Source organism: Balearica regulorum, chromosome W (genome assembly GCF_011004875.1).
Source record: "Balearica regulorum gibbericeps isolate bBalReg1 chromosome W, bBalReg1.pri, whole genome shotgun sequence".
NCBI lineage: Eukaryota > Metazoa > Chordata > Aves > Gruiformes > Gruidae > Balearica > Balearica regulorum.
This window is the reverse complement of record NC_046219.1, coordinates 30,105,522-30,124,948: the sequence shown is the minus strand read 5'-3', so window position 1 is coordinate 30,124,948 and position 19,427 is coordinate 30,105,522. Positions and strand designations below refer to the sequence as shown.

At 40.7% G+C, this 19,427-nt stretch overlaps 1 protein-coding gene across 2 annotated transcripts; it reads left to right on the top strand.

The window, feature by feature from the left end:
* Positions 1–2,138: 2,138 nt before the first annotated feature.
* Positions 2,139–19,081, top strand: LOC104641102 (SUB1 regulator of transcription). Of its 2 annotated transcripts, none has more exons than XM_075738793.1 (5): positions 2,139–2,208; positions 4,102–4,174; positions 10,082–10,201; positions 16,253–16,361; positions 18,753–19,081. In XM_075738793.1, the coding sequence occupies exons 2-5, from the start codon at positions 4,103–4,105 to the stop codon at positions 18,830–18,832; spliced, it is 381 nt and encodes a 126-aa protein (XP_075594908.1). In that variant the 5' UTR covers positions 2,139–2,208; position 4,102; the 3' UTR covers positions 18,833–19,081. The 2 variants fall into 2 exon arrangements, with proteins under 2 accessions (XP_075594908.1, XP_075594907.1); XM_075738792.1 differs by having other exon boundaries at positions 2,202–2,335.
* Positions 19,082–19,427: the final 346 nt, after the last annotated feature.

The following is a 19,427-nucleotide window of genomic DNA, read 5'->3' as shown; positions in this document are numbered from 1 at the left end:
GTGCTAATAATCCAAAGGTGGAGAAGAAAACAATAGGGGGAAATGTAAAGCAAGGAATAATGCCTGGGGAATACTGGCAAATAGATTATTCAGTTACCTAGATATAACCTGTTTGTTAATTTTAATAGATACCTTTTCTGGTTGGCCTGAAGCTTTCCCCTGTCACACCAATAAGGCAAAAGAAGTAATTAAGGTAATGTTAAAAGAAATAATTCCTAGATTTGATGTCCCAGAAGGAATATCTTCTGACAACAGACCTCACTTCATAGCAGAAGTGGTGCAAGGAGTATCAAAAATTTTGAAAATAAAATGGGATCTCCATGTTCCATGGAGACCTCAATCTAATGGGAAAGCAGAACAAATGAATCGGACACTTAAGAAACAAATTTCCAAATTATGTCAGGAAGCTCACCTCAAATGGGTAGAAGCCCTGCCTTTAGCTCTATTGAGAATTAGAATCACCTCCAGAATTAAAGAAAAAGTAAGCCCTTTTGAAATAATATATGGAAAACCATATCCTACTAATACACTTAAAAGAAGATCAAAAGCACCTTAAAGGACAGGAAATGATTAAAGAATACTTCTCTTTCACAGATTTTATCTTCTTTACATAGGTATTTAAATCAGAGAGCACCGTTGTCATTGGACACCTCTGTTCATCCCTTTCAGCCAGAAGACCTCGTTTATATTCTGACTTGGAAGGAAAGAGTCTAATTACTAGACAAATGCCTGAATCTTATGTATTACTTGTGCAAAATGGAAGTGAGACTTGTCAAAAAATAGGATTTCAATAAGTCTCAAAGGGGGGAAATTGTTACAGTAAAACCAAATGTAAAATGTGATATGAATCAAGTTGTCATGCTGCTGCAGAAGTCCATTGTGTAGCCCTATCCCTGCTGGTCTAAGGCCAGGCAAGAAATCTCTAAATAATGTACCTTGGTCTGATAATTAGGTTGGGATTGTTAAAAGCTGAAGTTTAACTGATATATTACCAGTTCAGTCAGTAAACCATGAAGAACCATTTGGACTTGCCAAAAGTAACGGGAAACCAGGGGAAAAGTAATTCTGGCAGGGGGAATTGCAACCACCGAGCCATGGACCACCTACCCCAATTATACCACCTACTCAAAAGATAAAGGCAGAGAAAAGAACTGAGCCTGTGTTCTAGTTTGCATGCTAGATGCAGAAATCTAACCCAATCATTTAATAGAATAACAATGCATATGTATTAGAAAGATGAATATGTTAATGTTGTATGTATAAATAACCCCTGATTTGGAGCTTTGGGTGTGCTGTCTTGGGACAGACACCCATATCTGCACAAATATGCAATAAAATACCTCTGCTCTGTGTGTATATTGGCGTGTTGCACACCGGGTAAACGAACCCCCAGTTTTTTGACAATAGACTTTTAAAAAGTGTTTAAACAGAAGCTGAGATTGTTTTTTTTAACCTTCTGTCCCCAGAGCTTCAGACCTGCACTTAACCCAAAGCGACTGCCGAGATGGGAGCCATAAGGCTCACCCACCCCCCAACCGCAAAGCCCGTCAGGAAGAAAAGAAAACGCAAGTCACCCAGTGAAAGAAAGGGGAACCGGCACTTTCCTGAACAGCGCCTCAGGTGCCGCGGTTTCAGTATGCAAAGTCAACGCAGTTACACCACCTCACAGCGTTTCCTCTCCTTCCCTCGAGCACGGCTGCTGGCAGGGCGGCTCTAAACGAGATCAAGGAACCGCTGCAGCGTGCAAAAGAAAACAACGATTTACAAATATATTTTAAAGGGTTCCTTTTAGGTATTAAGGGCCCTCCTCCCAGCCCTCTCTCACAGCCCCTCAGCGGAGAGTAGGCAGCTGGCGAAAGACCAGCCTCGGCGGCACCTCTCCTCAGTGGCGCCGCAGCCCCGACGGGGCCTGGCTCCAGGCTGAGCTGTGGGGGCGTGCAGGGCCCTGCCATCAGCCCCACAGACCTCCCTCGGTTGGCATGAAGTGGCAAATGCAGAGACTAGCCCTATGGGAGGGATATATATATATATTTTTTTTTTTTCCTTGCTGCCCCGGAGGGGTAAGTGAGAACGAGTAACAAAGCGACGCGTCCCCTTTAAACACCTTCTCCCGCCCCTCCCACGTGGTGCAGGGCAAGGGCGGGGATTCCGCGATGCGTCACTTCTGTTTCTCTCGTAGTGGTAGAGGAGCTGGGCACGGCGTAGGACGTGAGTGTTGGGGTTCCCTCTTATGCCCAGTTAGGGCTGCTGCCATTTTCTTTATCCCCCCACCCCTGGCTGTTGGGGCTAGGCGCCTCCTGGCCGGCGCAGGAGACGCGCGCTAGGCAACCGTGTGGTGAGGCTTCCCCTTTTCCTCGAGTGTCCGCTGTGCCCTGCGGGAGGAATGCCTCGCCGTTGAGCGGGCCTGGGGTGGGAGGAGGAGACGCTGCCATATTGGGGGGGGGGGGGGAGAAGAGGATTTGAGTGAGAGAGAAAATGGCGGTGGGGAACCGCCCTGCTCCGTCCCTCTTATACCGGGATCTGACCCTGCCCGCTGACGACCCCCTACCTTTTTTTTTTTTTTTTTTTTTTTTTTGGTGTTGCCTTTTCTGTCTTCCGCCGCCAGTAACCTGCCCCTCTCTTGCTGCCACCCTGCCCCAGGAGGATCTGGGAGTCCTTGCCCGCGCCCCCCTATCGGGTTCTTGCTCCTTTCCCCTGGTGGGGGGAGAGAGAGAGAGAGGGCGCAACACTAGATGTATAAAAGAGGAAGAGGGGAGGAAAATGGCGGTTGGGATCCGCCTACCTGGTGTTCCTAGCTCGTCCTCACTTGTCTCTTTTCATCTTCCTTTACCTTGTCCTCCCTCGTTCTCACCAGTGTTTCAGTGTCTCCTCGCGCTCTGCCTGCCAGTTTCTCCCGAGGGGCACCTACCTTCCCCCATTTCTTTTTCCTCAAGTTTCCGCCCCCACCTTCCTCCATATTGTTACTCCCTCATCCTGATGCGGTCTCCGGGGTTATCCTCTGCTGGTGCCCCCGCCCCTCGCGTATCAGACTTCTTGTTCGGCTTCCCGATTTCATGTAATCGCTGTGCTTATTTTTGCATTGTCCCGTTCCAGCTATCTGTGTCCATCCTGCAGCGTGGCTTATGTGCGCATCCTGTACCCTGTTTCATTTTCAGTGCTACAGCTTACATCGTTGTGCATGCTATTACAACAGGATTTGCCCTACTTTAGAACCACATTGATCCATTAGCATTATTCAGAGTCTGTTTTTTTTCCTTTGCACGTGGTTTATTTCATTGCCACTTTAAAACCACTGATATTCCTTTTTATTTCCTGAAATATGCTTCTTTAATCTTATTAGTCTTTCCTAGCTGTAGTTTATTTTATACAGTTTCTCCCTGTGATGCTTATTTTTATTCTGAAAGAACAAATGAGCTATTTATTTGTTACAAAGAGATTCTAGTAGTAGACAAGATGTTCAACTGCTATATCTAACCACATGTTTGCATAGTAGAGAGATGTAGAAGCACATCTGGCAGCATGCATTCAAGGAAAGTTGAATGTCCGCTTGTCTGGCAAATGAATAGACTCTAGTGACTGATGTAGTAAAGCTGCAGCGGAAATATTAATTGTAATACTGTAGTTCACTATAAGATGTTTTTTCAGACTTTTGTATTATTGATGGGAACTTCAGCTTCGTGTATGATGATTTTGCAGCTATTGCTTGCAAATTCAACTAGGCAAAATGCCCATGTAAGAATATACATAATGCTGGGGCCTTAATAGTTTATATTTATGAATGTAATATTGAGAATTCAACTGGATGACAGTATTGTATTTTTTACATTATGGTTTCTACCATACCCAGGGTATATGAAACTGGTGAAAATTTGTCCCTTTGTAAACAGTTCAGAATATAAAACTACATTTAAGGCAGTTGTGGCAAAAAAGGGGAAGAGATCACATCTACAACGTGTATTAAAGCTTACATGAAAAGGCAGGAAAGTCTTCAGGAGGGTTTTGAATAAGATGAGCCTTTACAAACAGGTTTGAAGATGACTTTCTAGCCATAATGGGACGTATTCGTTGTATGGTGTTCTCACGTTATTTTTCTCTTCCTAGAATGCCTAAGTCAAAGGAACTTGTGTCTTCAAGCTCGTCCGCCAGTGATTCAGATAGTGAAGTTGACAAAAAGGTGAACGTTATGTGCAGTTTATAACTACTGTATTAACTCTTATATTTCAGGAGTTAAGGAATTAGGTGAGCATTATGTCACAAAATGCATGTCATTCCATATGATTTATCAGATACTTAAAACACACACACACACACCCCCCCAACCAACAATAACCAACAAACCAAACCCCCCAAGATTAGGGTTTGAGTGGATACTTTTTGCTTTGCAGTAAACTTTTTTTCTTAAGTTGCATTTTGCTTTCTTCAGGATTTTCTGTATGATATATCTAGCCACAAGCTTCCTGGAATTCTTTGCTGCTTTGTGGCAAGTGATAGAAGGCTTCTGTATAAGCTGCCCCTGGTGGCAAGAATTTGGACTAATTTTGAGGACGTGCCCCCTGCCCCCCTTCATTTTGGTATCTGGTTTACTTGCAAGTCCAAAACAAAAACCTCCACTTCCCTGTCATCCGTGTGCTGCTTGCTTATGTTGTTTGCATGTTCTTGTTCTCTGTTTCAGATTCTTACACTTACTGTAATACCATCTGTTAGTTTCTCACTTAAAAGCTGAGCCAACCTGAATGTCTTTGAGTTGATAATTTTAATGTTAACTGTTTAAATTTATACATTTAGTGTTCTCATTTATTTTTTCATATTTAATTTATATGTTTGCATAGATGTACCAGTCATTATGAACAAAAAATGAATATAACAACGAATTTATCTTTTTTAAAAATGCTAGGTGGTAATGCAGACATCAGATCTTTCAGTGCAGTATGCAAAGAGACTCAGTCTGCTTTACTGAATTGGTTCAAATGTGACTTGGTTGCACTTAGAAAATTAGGTGTTTTGTCAAATCTTAATATAAGAGAAAATTTGTTGAAACCATCTTTAAAAGAGGTTATCTACAATATGATTCTAGCAGGTGAGACTAATTTTTGGTATCTTTGTATTACTCTTTCTTTGGGACAGGCATGATTACAATTTCTACTAATGGTTATATAGTAACTTAGTAGCATCTGCTAGCAAAGTAACCTGATTTACAGGTGATATTGTCTGAATGTTTTAAAAACATGTTTAATTTATCATGCTATGGACAGATATTGGACTCTGATTTTTTTAAAAAAAAAAAGTCGTCTCCTCTCTTGGATTTGATTTCCACATCCTTTCTTCATTATCTCATCTATTATTTTTTTCTTTTTTAGAAGAGTTGTTAGCTGTCCTGCATTTTTCATTGCACTCAGTGGAAAGGAAGGTGAAACTTCCATCAGACTAAAAAATTTTAATTCAAACTACCGAATGGACAATATTACTGTGCAGAAAGAGTAGGCTTTTGAAATGTATTTTGATCTGATTCAATTCTCTTTAAAGCCAAACTCACTTGGTGAGGAATGCAGTGGTGGCAATGGTAAATTCTGTGGCCGAGTGCTAGATTGAGGCGGACAGGGGGTTCCCGGGGCCAGGGAAACAGGAGGAAGAGTGGAGAGACTCATCGGGAGCTGGCAGCTCTTGCAAGTGAGGCTGACATAGCTTGGGCATTGCCAGGAGCAACCGTGGGAGATATAAATGGCCCTAGGAAGCGCTAGTGATCCAGAGCGCTACGACAAGGGCAAGCAAACAGTGGCGCGTCAGGGCATGGCACAGGAGGGGGCACAGGGAGGGTCCTGCAACCTGCTTGTAGGTCCGCAGCCCGGGGAAGTGCTCTAGGTCTCTGCTAAAATGGTGGGCACTTGCCTCAGAGCTAAAGCCAGTGTTCCTACAGAGAACATCTCCCCTGAGATGTCTGATGCATCCACCCAGATGGAAGTGGTAAGGAAGGAGACTTGAGTACAGGCAGTAGGTTGCAGTGAGTGCCCAGTCCGTTCTCCTGGTGAAAAGGTAAGTACCTGCACAAGGTGTGCACAGGTTGATGATTTGTTGTGTCAGGTGGCTGAGTTGCAGGAAACAGTTAAAAGGCTGTGCGGTATTAGAGGGGCTGAGACGAAGATAGATGGTTTCATAACCAGGTTCCTGTAGTGGGCACCCCTGAGAATGAGGCACCTTGGACCCTGGTGACTCACAAAAGCAGGACTCTGCTTCAGTCTCTACCCTTCAGCTTCACAACCAAAAACAGATATGAAGCTTTAACAGCTATAGACACCCGTGAGCAAGATGTGCAAGGAGAAATTGTACCAGCAGCACGTAGTGGATACCGTAAAAGGAAACGTCGAGTACTTGTAGTGGGTGACTCTTTGTTAAGGGGCACCGAGTCGCCCATCTGCTGACCTGCAGGGAGTCACGAGAGGTATGCTGCCTTCTGGGAGAGCCAACATCCGAGACATTGCCAAGAAGGTGCCACAACTTGTGAAGAACACAAGCTACTATCCACTGCCACTCTTTTGTGTGGGCATGAATGATACTGCAATCCGGAACCTGGGCAAAATCAAGGAAGACTGTAAAACCCTGGGGGTGCAAGTGAAAAACATTGGTGCCCAAGTTATCTTTTTCTCCATTCTACCAGTGGGAGGAAAGGGGGCAGCATGAAATAGACATATAATGCATATCAACTCCTGGCTACGTGGCTGGTGCCATTGCGAGGGTTTTGGCTTTTATGACAATGGGACATTCTTTGATGACTGCAACCTGTTAGAGAGGGATGGGATCCACCTGTCTAGAAGAGGCAAGGGGATCTTTTGCAGCAGGCTGGCCAACTTGGTGAGGCGAGCTTTAAACTGAAGGACTCAGGGAGTGGGGTCCAAAGTGACAATGTTCATGCCATCGCATCCAACTGGGGAATAAGCCAGGATAACCAAAGCAGCGACACGTGTTCCTTAGCTGCCTCCCAAGATGAGAACCAGAAAGCCAACCACCTCGAGGGCGTGTATGGCTATGGTGGACCCTCTTGCACCCCTCCAGGGAAACCTCCATACTTGATTATGTTTCTGAAATGCCCGTACACCAACACACGCAGCATGGGGAATAAACAGGAAGAGCTAGAGGTCTGTGTGTGGTTGCAGGGCCGTGATCTCATTGCAATTACGGAGACATGGTGGGATAGCTCGCGTGACTGGACTGCTGTCATGGATGGCTGCGTACTTTTTAGGAAAGACAGGCCAGCAAGGCAGGGTGGTGGAGTTGCTCTTTATGTGAGAGAGCAACTGGAATGTATCGAGCTCCGCCTAGGGGTGGATGAAGAATGAGTCGAGAGCTTATGGGTAAGGATTAAGGGGCAGGCTAATATGGGTGACACTGTTGTGGGTGTTTACTACAGGCCACCAGATCAGGAAGAGGAAGTGGATGAGGCCTTCTACAGACAGCTGGAAGTAGCCTCATGATCACAGGCCCTGGTCCTCATGGGGGACTTCAACTGTCCTGATATTTGCTGGAAAGGCAACGCAGCCAGGCACTCACAGTCCAGGAGGTTCTTGCAGAACATCAATGATAACTTTCTGAAACAGGTGGTGGAGGAGCCCACGAGGAGAGGGGTGCTGCTGGACCTTGTACTAACAAACAAAGAAGGACTGGTTGAGGATGTGAAGGTTGGGGGCAGCCTCGGCTGCAGTGACCATGAGATGGTGGAGTTGAGGATCCTGTGTGGAAGGAACAGGGCAGTAAGTGGGATTAAAACCCTGGACTTCAGGAGAGCTAACTTTGGCCTCTTCAGAGACCTGCTTGGGAGAATCCCATGGGTTAGGGCTCTGGAAGGTAGGGGGGGTGTCCAAGAGAGCTGGTCAATATTCAAGCACACTTCCTCCAAGCTCAAGATTGGTGCATCCCGAAGAGTAGGAAATCAAGCAAAGGAGGCAGGACATCTGCATGGATGAGCAAGGAGCTGCTGGAAAAACTCAAAAGGGAAGAAGGAAGCTTACTGAATGTGGAAAAAAGGACTGGCCACTTGGAGGAATATAGGGATGTAGTCAGAGAATGTAGGGATGCGATGAGGAAGGCTAAGGCCCACATGGAATTAAATCTGGCAAGGGATGTCAAGGACAACAAGAATGGTTTCTTCAAGTACATCAGCAGCAAAAGGAAGACTAGGGAAAATGTGGGTCCACTGCTGAATGAGGTGAGTGCCTTGGTGAGGGAGGACACAGAGAAGGCAGAGTTACTGAATGCTGCCTTTGCTTCGGTCTTTACTGCTAAGGCCAGCCCTCAGGAAACCCAGACCCTGGAGGTAGGAAAGAAAGTCTGGAGAAAGGAAGACCTTCCCTTGGTCGAGGAGGATAAGGGTAAGTGAATATCTAAGCAAACTTGACATCCACAAATCCATGGGCCCTGATGGGATGCACCCACGAATGCTCAGGGAGCTGGCAGATGTTATTGCTAGGCTGCTCTCAATCATCTTTGAAAGGTCATGGAGAGCAGGAGAGGTGCCTGAGGAGTGGAGGAAAGCCAACATCACTCTGGTCTTCTAAAAGGGCAAGAAGGAGGACCCAGGGAACTACAGGCTAGTCAGCCTCACCTCCATCCCTGGAGAGGTGATGGAACAGCTCATTCTGGATGTCATCTCAAAGCATGTGGAGAAGAAGGTTATTGGGAGTGGCCAACATGGATTCACCAAGAGGAAATCATGCCTGACCAATCTGATAGCCTTCTATGATGTCATGACTGGCTGGGTGGATGAAGGGAGAGCAGTGGATGTTGTCTACCTTGACTTCAGCAAGGCTTTTGACACTGTCTCTCATAACATCCTCATAGGCAAGCTTAGGAAGTGTGGGTTGGATGAGTGGACAGTGAGGTGGGTAGAGAACTGGCTGAATGGCAGAGCCCAGAGGGTTGTGATAATCGGTGCAGAGTCTAGTTGGAGGCCTGTATCTAGTGGTGTGCCCCAAGGGTCAGTTCTTGGTCCGGTCCTATTCAACATATTCATCAATGACCTGGACAAGGGAACAGAGTGTACCCTCAGCAAGTTTGCTGATGATCCTAAGCTGGGAGGAGTGGCTGATACACCAGAAGGCTGTGCTGCCATTCAGCAAGATCTGGACAGGTTAGAGAATTGGGCGAAGAGGAACCATATGAAATTCAACAAGGGCAAGTGTAGGGTCCTGCACCTAGGGAAGAACAACCCCATGCACTAGCACAGGTTAGGGGTTGACCTGCTGGGAAACAGTGCTGCAGAGAAGGACCTAGGAGTCCTGGTGGACAAGAAGTTATCCATGAGCCAGCAATATGCCCTTGTGGCCAAGAAGGCCAATGGAATCCTGGGGTGTATTAAGAGTGTGGCCAGCAGGTTGAGGGAGGTTATCCTCTCTACTCTGCCCTGGTGAGGCCCCATCTGGAATATTGTGTCCAGTTCTGGGCTCCCCAGTTCAAGACAGACAGGGAACTACTGGAGAGAGTCCAGCGGAGGGCTACAAGGATGATTAGGGGACTGGAGCATCTCTCTTAGGAGGAAAGGCTGAGAGAGCTGGGGCTGGTTAGCCTGGAGAAGAGAAGACTGAGAGGGGATCTTATTAATGCTTATAAACATCTAAAGGGTGGATGTCTGGAGGATGGGGCCAGACTCAGTGTTGCCCAGTGACAGGACAAGGAGCAGTGGGCACAAACTGGAACTCGGGAAGTTCCATCTGAATATGAGGACAAACTTGTTTACTCTGAGGGTGACCGAGCCCTGGGACAGGCTGCCCAGAGAGGTTGTGGAGTCTCCTTCTCTGGAAATATTCAAAACCCACCTGGATGCAATCCTGTGCAACCTGTTCTAGGTGACCCTGCTCTAGCAGGGGGGTTGGACTAGATGATCTCTAGAGGTCCCTTCTATTCTGTGATTATGGTAAACTTCCCTGGGAACATAATTAGGCTCACTTGAAGATTTTTTTTTTTATAATTCCAGTCTTAATGTACAGTATTGAATTTCTGCCTTCACAGAAGGTGATAATGTGTATTGTGTAGTAGTAGTTTGTGACCTCTAATGTAAATTTTCTTCTTTTTTTTTTTTTATTCTTGCTCCAAGGCAAAGCGGAAAAAGCAAACAGCTCCAGAAAAGCCTGTAAAGAAAATAAAGACTGGTGAAAGTTCAAAAGGTCCAGCTTCTTCTAAGCAAAGCAGTAACAGAGATGAGAACATGTTTCAGGTAAAATTGATGATTCTCTTAAGAGTCTGGTTAAGGTAACAATTTACATCATATTCAGTATAAATTTTATGATGTGATCTGAATATCTTGATAGTATAGTGCTTGGTCTCCTGAAGCCTTGGCCAAAGGGGATCACAATGCTAGCATGCAGATGAGATGCTCAGAAAAAGCATTGTCAGGTTTTATTCTGCTGAAACAATCTGAGTTGTGGCAATTAATTCTAACCCTCATGTCTTTGCTTGTGATAACTCCCTGGGTAGTAATTTTTTCTGTAAATACAGCACTTACCATGAGTATACTGTAAATATTAGATCAGGACAGTCTGCATGGAAATGTTTTTTAATCGGGGCTTTTGAAAAAAATTTTCTTGGAAACCAATGTATGGACTCTTCATTCCTATTTAACTAGGTCAAGGGCAACTTTGCTTCTGTCTTAGAAGACAGTGTTTTGGAATAAGTTTTGCTTGTTCCTTTATGATGCGAGTTTTTCTCGCTGAACATACAAAAATATTGTAATTTTTGACATCCTTATTTTTAAGATCGGATGAATGTATGTTTTCAGTAGCAAGAAGTATTTGTGAATTCAGGGTATTGCAGTTCCTAGGGTTAGCCAAGGCAGTAGCAATGTGTGCTGAAAGCTGTACAAGAATATACATAGCTGAGAATTACCTGTTTTAGGGGTGTGGATCAAGACTTATTAAATGTCTGTGAATAGCTGGCTTGAAAGGGGCAGGAGATAGGAAAGGAACTTAAATTCTTAGAGACTTTAATTCTTAAGTTTGTGAAAGGGTTTGGGAGAGGTGCCTAATAAGATGATCCCAACGCAAAATAAGGCAAAATAAATGGGTTTGGGCTGTAGCTGGTGCAAAATAATGGGGGGGGGGGAATCTTTTCTAGGGAGACCTGCTTAACTGATACTATAATACAGGGCAGTTATTTTTAACATATCAATTCTCACTTTCCTCTTCATGTATATTAGGATTCTGCATTTGTTCAGAGGTAAAGTGCCAAAATACTGGAGGTGCCCATTGTTCTAGGTACTTGCCCATGCTATCCCACACACCCTGCCGCTCATAACTAACCAGCCTCAGGATCTCTGGGTGGTATTTTTAAATAGTTGTTTAATCCTAAACAAGACCTGAACCACATTCAGGAGACCTAGCAATAGAAGCATGCTGGCTTGAACATCCCAAGGATATTCAAAATTCTCAAGAGTTGTTCAAACTGGCCTGAAGGAGAAGGGGAAAGTGAAGGAGTGGGGGAAAGTATCCCCTCTGTCTTCCCCATAGATTGGTTCTCCAAGGAGAAAAGGTAAAGAGTGTAATTATTAATAGTTTCCATGAGATGGCTCTAAAGTACGGAAACAACAGCAATGCCGAGTACAAGTACCAGATTAGTCTCATGACCAGTAATGTTATCATATAGCAATGTTACACAGTACAGCAAAAGGATAATCCTGATCCAGCTCCCAGAGGTGATAAACAGCACTGCAGGGAATGTATACTGCAAGTAAGGATTTACATAACATAGCCATGAGAATGAATAAAACAACACTGTGACCAGCAACTATTAAACTAATGAATGCTTATAACAACGTTGTTTTAATATGCCCTGGTCAGATCTGTCATTATCTCAACCCTCCATGCCCCGTGTTGGGCACCAAAAGGACTGTCGTGATTTAACCCCAGCCAGCAACTAAGCACCATGCAGCTACTTGCTCACTCCTCTCCCCCCCCACCCCCAGTAGGATGAAGAGGAGAATCCGGGGGTAAAACTTGTGGGTTGAGATAAAGACAGTTTAATAGGACAGCAAAAGAAGTTAAAATAATGATAAAAGAACATACAAAACAAGCGATGCACAGTGCAATTGCTCACCACTTGTTGACCAATGCCCAGCCCATCCCTGAGTAACGATTGCACCCCTGGCCAGCTTCCCCCAAGTTTATATACTGAGCTTGATGTCATATGGTATGGAATATCCCTTTGGCCAGTTTGGGTCAGCTGTCCTGACTGCGTCCTCTCTCAGCTTCTTGTGTACCGCCAACCTCTTTGCTGGCAGGGCAGTATGAGAAGCTGAAAAATCCTTGACTCGGTAAATATTGCTTAGCAACAACCAAAATATCAGTGTGTTCTCAACTCCATTCTCATCCCAAATTCAAAAAACAGCACTATACCAGCTACTAGGAAGAAAATTAGTTATCCTAGTCAAAACCAGGGCAGTGCATTAACTAAGAAGCAACTGTTTCAGTGTAGAAATAGCTCTGTATGTCTGAGGATATTTCCCCTCTCCCCCCTACACAGGAGAGCATGCAAGAAGATGTAGTTGTGTGTTAATTTTTAGGTATGGTTTTGTTTGTTCTAGGACTACTAGTAATACTAGAAACTCCTTTCTGCTTCCCCATGGTAGTAAAATGATCTGTGTGCACGTGACTTTGCAGTATAACTTACAAGTGTGGCTTCAATTGATGGAAATCAGGCTGTATTCATAGTGTAGTCAGAAATTCTGTGGTGTCCATATTGTGTGCGGGAGTGGTGGCAAATTATGTCAAACTTAGCAGTGTGCTGTTCTACACCTTCGGACTATGTTCTTAAAGTATACAGCTTCCCTTAATATTGAGCTCATTGTGACTGCTGTATTTGGAAGATTCAGCATTTTCCTAAAGATCTACGTTTTATTATTTTTGTTTGAAACTAATGTTGGCGTAATGGTATTCTTGAAACTAATTATGAAGAATAATATAATTGTAAGTAGAAGGGAATTAATTCAGTATAAGAGACTAAGTGTATTTTATTTACATGTCTTGGCCTTTTTAGGTTTTATAGGTAGCTTAGTATACCTTGGAATTTGTTAAAGGGTTTGGGTGTAGAAATTTATTTTACTCCCGTGTGTGATGTATTACTAGAGGCCCTAAGGACAAGCATTATTCATGTTAATGTGGAAGGGTTTAGTGTTGATACATTAGATTCCTGTCTGTGGCTTTGAGCTAATGTGAGTTCTGCATCATGTGCTTTGGTTAGTTTGACAAATCCTGTCATCTACCTATGCCTGATTTGGATAAGGTTTGTTAATGCTGTCAGGATACAGTATTAATGACTATCCAGAGTGGAACCACATGACGTGATCAGGCATTTCACAGAAATTGTTACTTCAAAAGTAGTTTGCCTGTTGTGTGTTCCCCACTTTTTATTTTTTAATAATTTTTTACCTTTTAATTTTATTTTTAAGTTTGGGTTGAATTTGCTTTTTGACTTGTGATAAATAAGTTCTTTAATTTTCCAATGTAATGTCTGTACCTATCATATGCTCCTGAAAGGAGATAAATATTTAAGTTTGTGATGCTCTGGAAGGTGATTGATTGTGAAATGCATTGGTGACCACATAAGTTTCAGAATTAATGTGCTAAACCAATTTGCTGTGTTGCAGATCTCAGCTGTTTACAGGACTCTATTCTAGGAGTTTATATTAGCTTATCGTGCTGCTTCTAATGCTATACATAGTTATCAGCTAAGAAAGAAGGATGCTTTTTGTGCTGTTTCTACTTCCACAGCATGTATACAGTTTAATCAAGGCAAATTGGAAATAGGAGGAAAAATGTTGAAGAAGGTGGTTGCTGAAACTCATACAGGAAGTTAGTTGTATAGCTGTGAAAGAAACCTAGACACAGTTCAGTGCATTTTATTATAAGAAACAGAAACCCGGAAATAGTGTTTTTAATGTCTTCTGATTTATTTAATTCAATAGAATAGTATATCTAAGGAGCTGTGATATTTAATAAAAAGCATATGAACTTGTCTATGAAGGTTGAATTGCAGTAACTACCTTGCTTTAAATCAATACAGCCCTTGGAACATTAATGTAATTAGAGATACAAAGGTGTCTTAGATTAGTGAAATTATTCTAGGACTATCAGTTGCTGTGTGAACAAAGAATTGTTCAGAAATTACTCAAGGCCAGAATTGCAGGTAACTGAACTTCAAGGAAACATCAATTTACTTAAATCAATCTAGATTTTGATTGAGGTTTTTAAACTGTACTTTAGAAGCCTATTTAAAGTTTTTAGCAGTGGCAGCTGTTTTCCATAGAGTTCAACCTAACATTCAAAATTTAATGTGAGCATTCAGTTGAAATCTAGACAGTGGTGTAAAACCCAACTTAATTTCCGCATTTTCATATGGAACTACTTACATTTAAGGTAGATTTACTGAGTAAATGATGTGTACTTTGCATTATTGCCCCTTGCCTTACTGTAGTTGAATTAAGACATGTAGTCTTATCTTTAATAGTCAAATCCTAAACCCATTTACTCTATTTGCAGCTATAATCTGCTATATTATATCAGATTTTATTTTTTAGAGCAAATCTGGAATTACTTGTCAATGCATTAATATTCTTTGATAGACCTGGAAAAAAAAAAGATCTTATGGAATACTACTACTTGAAGCTGGTTTTAGAGATGACCTTAAAAGTCACCGAAGCATTATAGAGTAAAACCAAGAAATGTTGTTCATGTAGGCTATTTCAGATATCCTTTGCCAGCAGTGCTGACAGACTTGGGCATGGTACGAAGTTCGGTCTGAAAGAACTCAACTACCGTGACATCATACCTTATTTTTGAATGTTAAATTTGTAGTACTGTGAAAGTGATTTATTAAATCAATCACAAAATACTGTCTTATAAACTTGTTCATTTTAAAGGATGCTTTGAAGTAGGAAAACAACTGCTTCAGGCTTATGGTATCTAAAGATGTCACATTTGATTTAAAATAAATTTTAGAGTTAACTTAGCATGATCTGCATAAGAAGGCAAATTACTTTAAGCAAACATAAAACATACTTGTTTATATATATTTTGTGAAATAACAGCTTTTATGACTTAAATATTTGTGAATGATTTTAGGTGATTGGAGTGTTGTTCATGCTTTCTGGTCGGACTTAATGCTAGTAAGATGTGCTTGACCTCCCATTAAATTATGTCAAAGTGCAAGATGCATAAATTAAGGAAGTTCAAAACTAAAACTAATGTTTTATCAGGAAGGAATATTCTATTTTTAAATTTGCTTACTTTAGAATGTGTTCTTTCTTCATAAAGTATATCCAGAAGGTACATATGGAGTACTAAGAATTTCTTATGTGAATTGTATTTGACTGTGTTCTTATCTTATTTCTGATTCTCAAGTTCACATTATACTTTGAGTTTATGTGAATGAATAGGTTTTTTTATCAAATTTGGAAAAATGTATTGTAATGTGTAGTTGTCAGTGTGCCTGTTGTCTCTCTTCCCTTCCTCCCCTGCCTTTTTTTTCTTAGGACAAGAAGAAAAAAAAAAAAAGGCAGCCCTCATAATTCAGTTAAGCCACTGTGGTGTGAAATTATGAAATTCCAAAGGCATTTCATACTGTACTGCATGCTGGTAAACTTAAAGGATTTGGATGGGTTTTTGGAACATCTGGTACAGTGCGATAGTCTTTTAACCACAATTCCAATGAAGTGCCATGAGGACTTGGGAGCAGGCATGGGACAGTTGGTGGCTTGCTTTAGTTTTCATCTGTATTTACTGTGTTTAAAAAAAAAAAACAAAAAAAAAAACCCAAAAAACCACTCTAGAAATTGTGCTTCTCGTGAATATCTAATTTGATTTCTGTACATATGGAATGGACTAAAATTTATATTTGGGAGTAGAACTCCCTCTTCCCTGTTTGTTTACAACTGCTACTAACAAAGATGGTTATAATAGAGGCAAAATTTTATTTCCGAAAACAGTAAATTAGTGGGTTTTGTAAGATGTAAGCTTGTTAAGAATATAGGTATTTTTAGTCTAGGAGAGCCACTTTTGCATTGAGCATTGAATGCTCAAGTGGTTTTAAATCATTTATTTATATTGTTATTACTTATTTGCCTACTGACTACTCTGGATTAAGCTCTTGATCTAGTTGTTTCTCTGGTATCTAAAATAAACTGCAATGTAATGTGTCCAAGTCTGATGCTGCTGGGAAAAGGGAATGCTGTAATATGTAAAATATCTAAAAGATATCCTTATATGTGTTTTGACAGATTGGCAAAATGAGGTATGTCAGTGTTCGTGACTTTAAAGGGAAAGTTTTAATTGATATTAGAGAATATTGGATGGATCAAGAAGGTGAAATGAAGCCTGGCAGAAAAGGTATTCTGCTTCATGTTATTTTGTATTAAAACATTATCTGCAGCTTGCTGGAGAACTTTGTGTATCATCAGATTTTTATACTTTGTTACTAAATGGTATTTTTAGAGTAATATTTTTACTTTTTTATAATTTATCTTTTAACAAATTATTAGTTTTATCTGTAGATTATAAACAAAAACAAAGTGATTTTTTTTTTTTATTGGCCTGAGTCTGGATCCCCCATGATTTATTTAGGGAAAACAAGGCATCAAATACAAGCAAATTTGATATGAGAGTTACATACATAGCCATACATTATCCCATTGATTAACTTAACTCCATTTCTTGCTCTTATTACAATTGGATTTCTTATTTCAAAAGTCACTGAAAAGATTTAACTTATTCATTTGTAATGAGATGTTAATTTCTTTAAAACAATGATCTTAAATTTCTATCAAATTTAAGATTAAAATATTTAATGTGACTAATTTTGTAAAAAAATATTTCAAGATTTTAGTTCAGGTGAAAATACCTCAAGTGTTCAAGTTTTGGTACTGTGCAACACAGAATAAGCTACTGTACCTTTAATTGCTATTCCCATACCTACTTTTTATGGCATGCCTTCACTGAACTTTTTCAGAATTTTCAGAACTTTGCCACTTGCAAGATGGGGATGCAAGGATAGTTGCAGTAATAGTGTTTTCCTTAATGTCACATTGCTTCTGTTTTAAAAAAAAAAAAAAAAGCTTACTTTTAATCATTTTTCATATTGTGCCAAGGAAAGAGGTAAGTATGAAGTGTCCAGGAGCAAATAGATGTTTGGAAAGCTTGAGAAATGTTTTCAACAGCTCTTAAATAACCACTAAGAATAAGTTTGTATGAACAGGTGTACTGATACTGTACAGGAAAATTTCTTGGTTTGGATGTGTTGCTGCTACTTAACAAAAAAGATTACTCCAACTTCTAAGGGCTTTAAACTGCTGTGTTTTGAGGTAGAAATCAAAAGTATATGCAGTTTGAGTGGTAAACTACAGTGAAACTTGATGGGTATACAGAGTGACAAAAATAACATTATGTAGATAGAAATGTTTATCAATGTGGCAAAAGGATCTGAATTTTATTAGGATAAAATTAATAATAATCTGATACAGTATGTGAGTCTAATGTTCCTTTGCACTTATGAGCCCCTTATCCAGCTATCCTAAAAACAGTATGAACAGTTGAAATTGTGTAATAAAATATAGAAAAGAAAAAAAAATCCAACAGTTTAGAATTGTTATCAGATTGTTTCCAACATGTCTGAATTGTATGCAGTTTAGCTGATATGTTGTTCAGGGGAATCTTGATGATGACATTTGGTCCCCTAATAATGGTTAGCACACCTGGCCTAACTGTTTTCAAAAGAAATCTGCCCTCTAAAGACTGGTGGAAAACTGCTTAGAATAGCTCTGTGCAGACTGCTCACTGCTCTGATAAATAGTGCTTTGATAAGACAGTGATGGTAGAAGGGAGGGGGGGGAAAAAAGGTGATGAGCCCCAAAAATGGAATTCAAAATTTCACCTGTTTTCAGGTCCTACTCCACCTACAGGGAGAAAACAATGAAGGGAGCCTGATCACTGAGGGGGGGAGAGTGGGGGTAAATAGTAGAAGAGCCTTGCTGGAGAGAGTATGAGAGGTAGGCCTGTGAGTCTGTACTTGCATAGAGTTGGCATGGAGATTTTAGGGGAAGAATGAGGAGACTAAAGCACAAAGGAAACATGTGCCTGGACTTGAACTTGAAGTACAAATTTAGAACTGAGTAGATGGGTTGTGGGGTGCTGAATAATCATTGATTGAATGTCACTAGAAGCTATAGTGAACTTGAAGTGAAAAAATAACTTCCATGTTGGTGTTTGAGTGCTAGGGAGCAGAATAGAGTCTCTCCAAAATGTTACTTGTACAATGTTATTCACTGTACTTTAAGAAACGGGAGGAAAAAAAACCCCAGAATTATGGTACTTTAAAAGTGCATAGAAGTTCAGTCCACCGAGGTATGGCTTTTAGGAGCCAACAGGAATATGATTGATTTCCTACACTTTTTTGTGCTGCCTTCTATCAAGGCCGGAGCTGTATTTCAGACCTATATTTCCTGTGTTTAGCCTAACACTTGTGAATGAATTTGTTATTCTGCACTCATTTTCTTCATAAATTAAACTTGTCCAGAGATAAGCTAAGGTCTAAAGTTAAACTGAAGCATTCCCAAATGAGTAGTTTAACTTTGCAACTGAGATAGTTGTTACACTTGAGGTAGCTTAAGCGTTAATAGTCATGATATAGACTTTGTCTATGAAACCAGCCTTGACAGTAATTATGCAAGATCCTGCACTACAATTTTCTTTTTGTCCAAAGTATTTATTTTTAATGCATTTCAGGTATTTCTTTAAATCCAGAACAGTGGAACCAGCTGAAGGAACAGATTTCTGATATTGATGATGCAGTAAGAAAACTGTAAATACAGAGCCATACAGAAACCTTTATAATTTTAGTTGGTTTAAGTGGTCTTTTTACATTGGCTTTTGTTTTCTAAAATATTGTTTTCCAAGCTATTGTATATTTGGATTGCAAAACTGTTTGTAAGATGAATACTTTTTTTATGTGCATTAAAAGTGTATTCTGAGTGAGGCTATTTGTGTATACTTTACTAAAAGGAAATGTGTTGCTTTCACCTCATGGTATAAAATAAATCAATTAATATGTAAAGCATAGTTGTTTATGGCCTTTTGATTGAAAGTGTTTGCTGATAAGACCACCTAATGGCTTTAGCCTTTGTTTTAGTTTCAGTTAACTGTTAATATGAATTTGTTTTCTGAGGATATTTCTTAAAATGTTTCCATTGAATTTTTTTTCTTTTATTTCATACACTTTGGTATTGCCCTGACAGCTTTCTGCTTTAAGACTTGATACAAACAATGAATACTTGGTAAAACACATTTTTGTAGATCATTTTAAATACTGTATTTGCTAATTTACTGTATTTATTCAGATGTAAACAGTCCTGAGTAATAGACTTTTTTGCATTACTTGCATGAAGTGTTATGATAAACAAT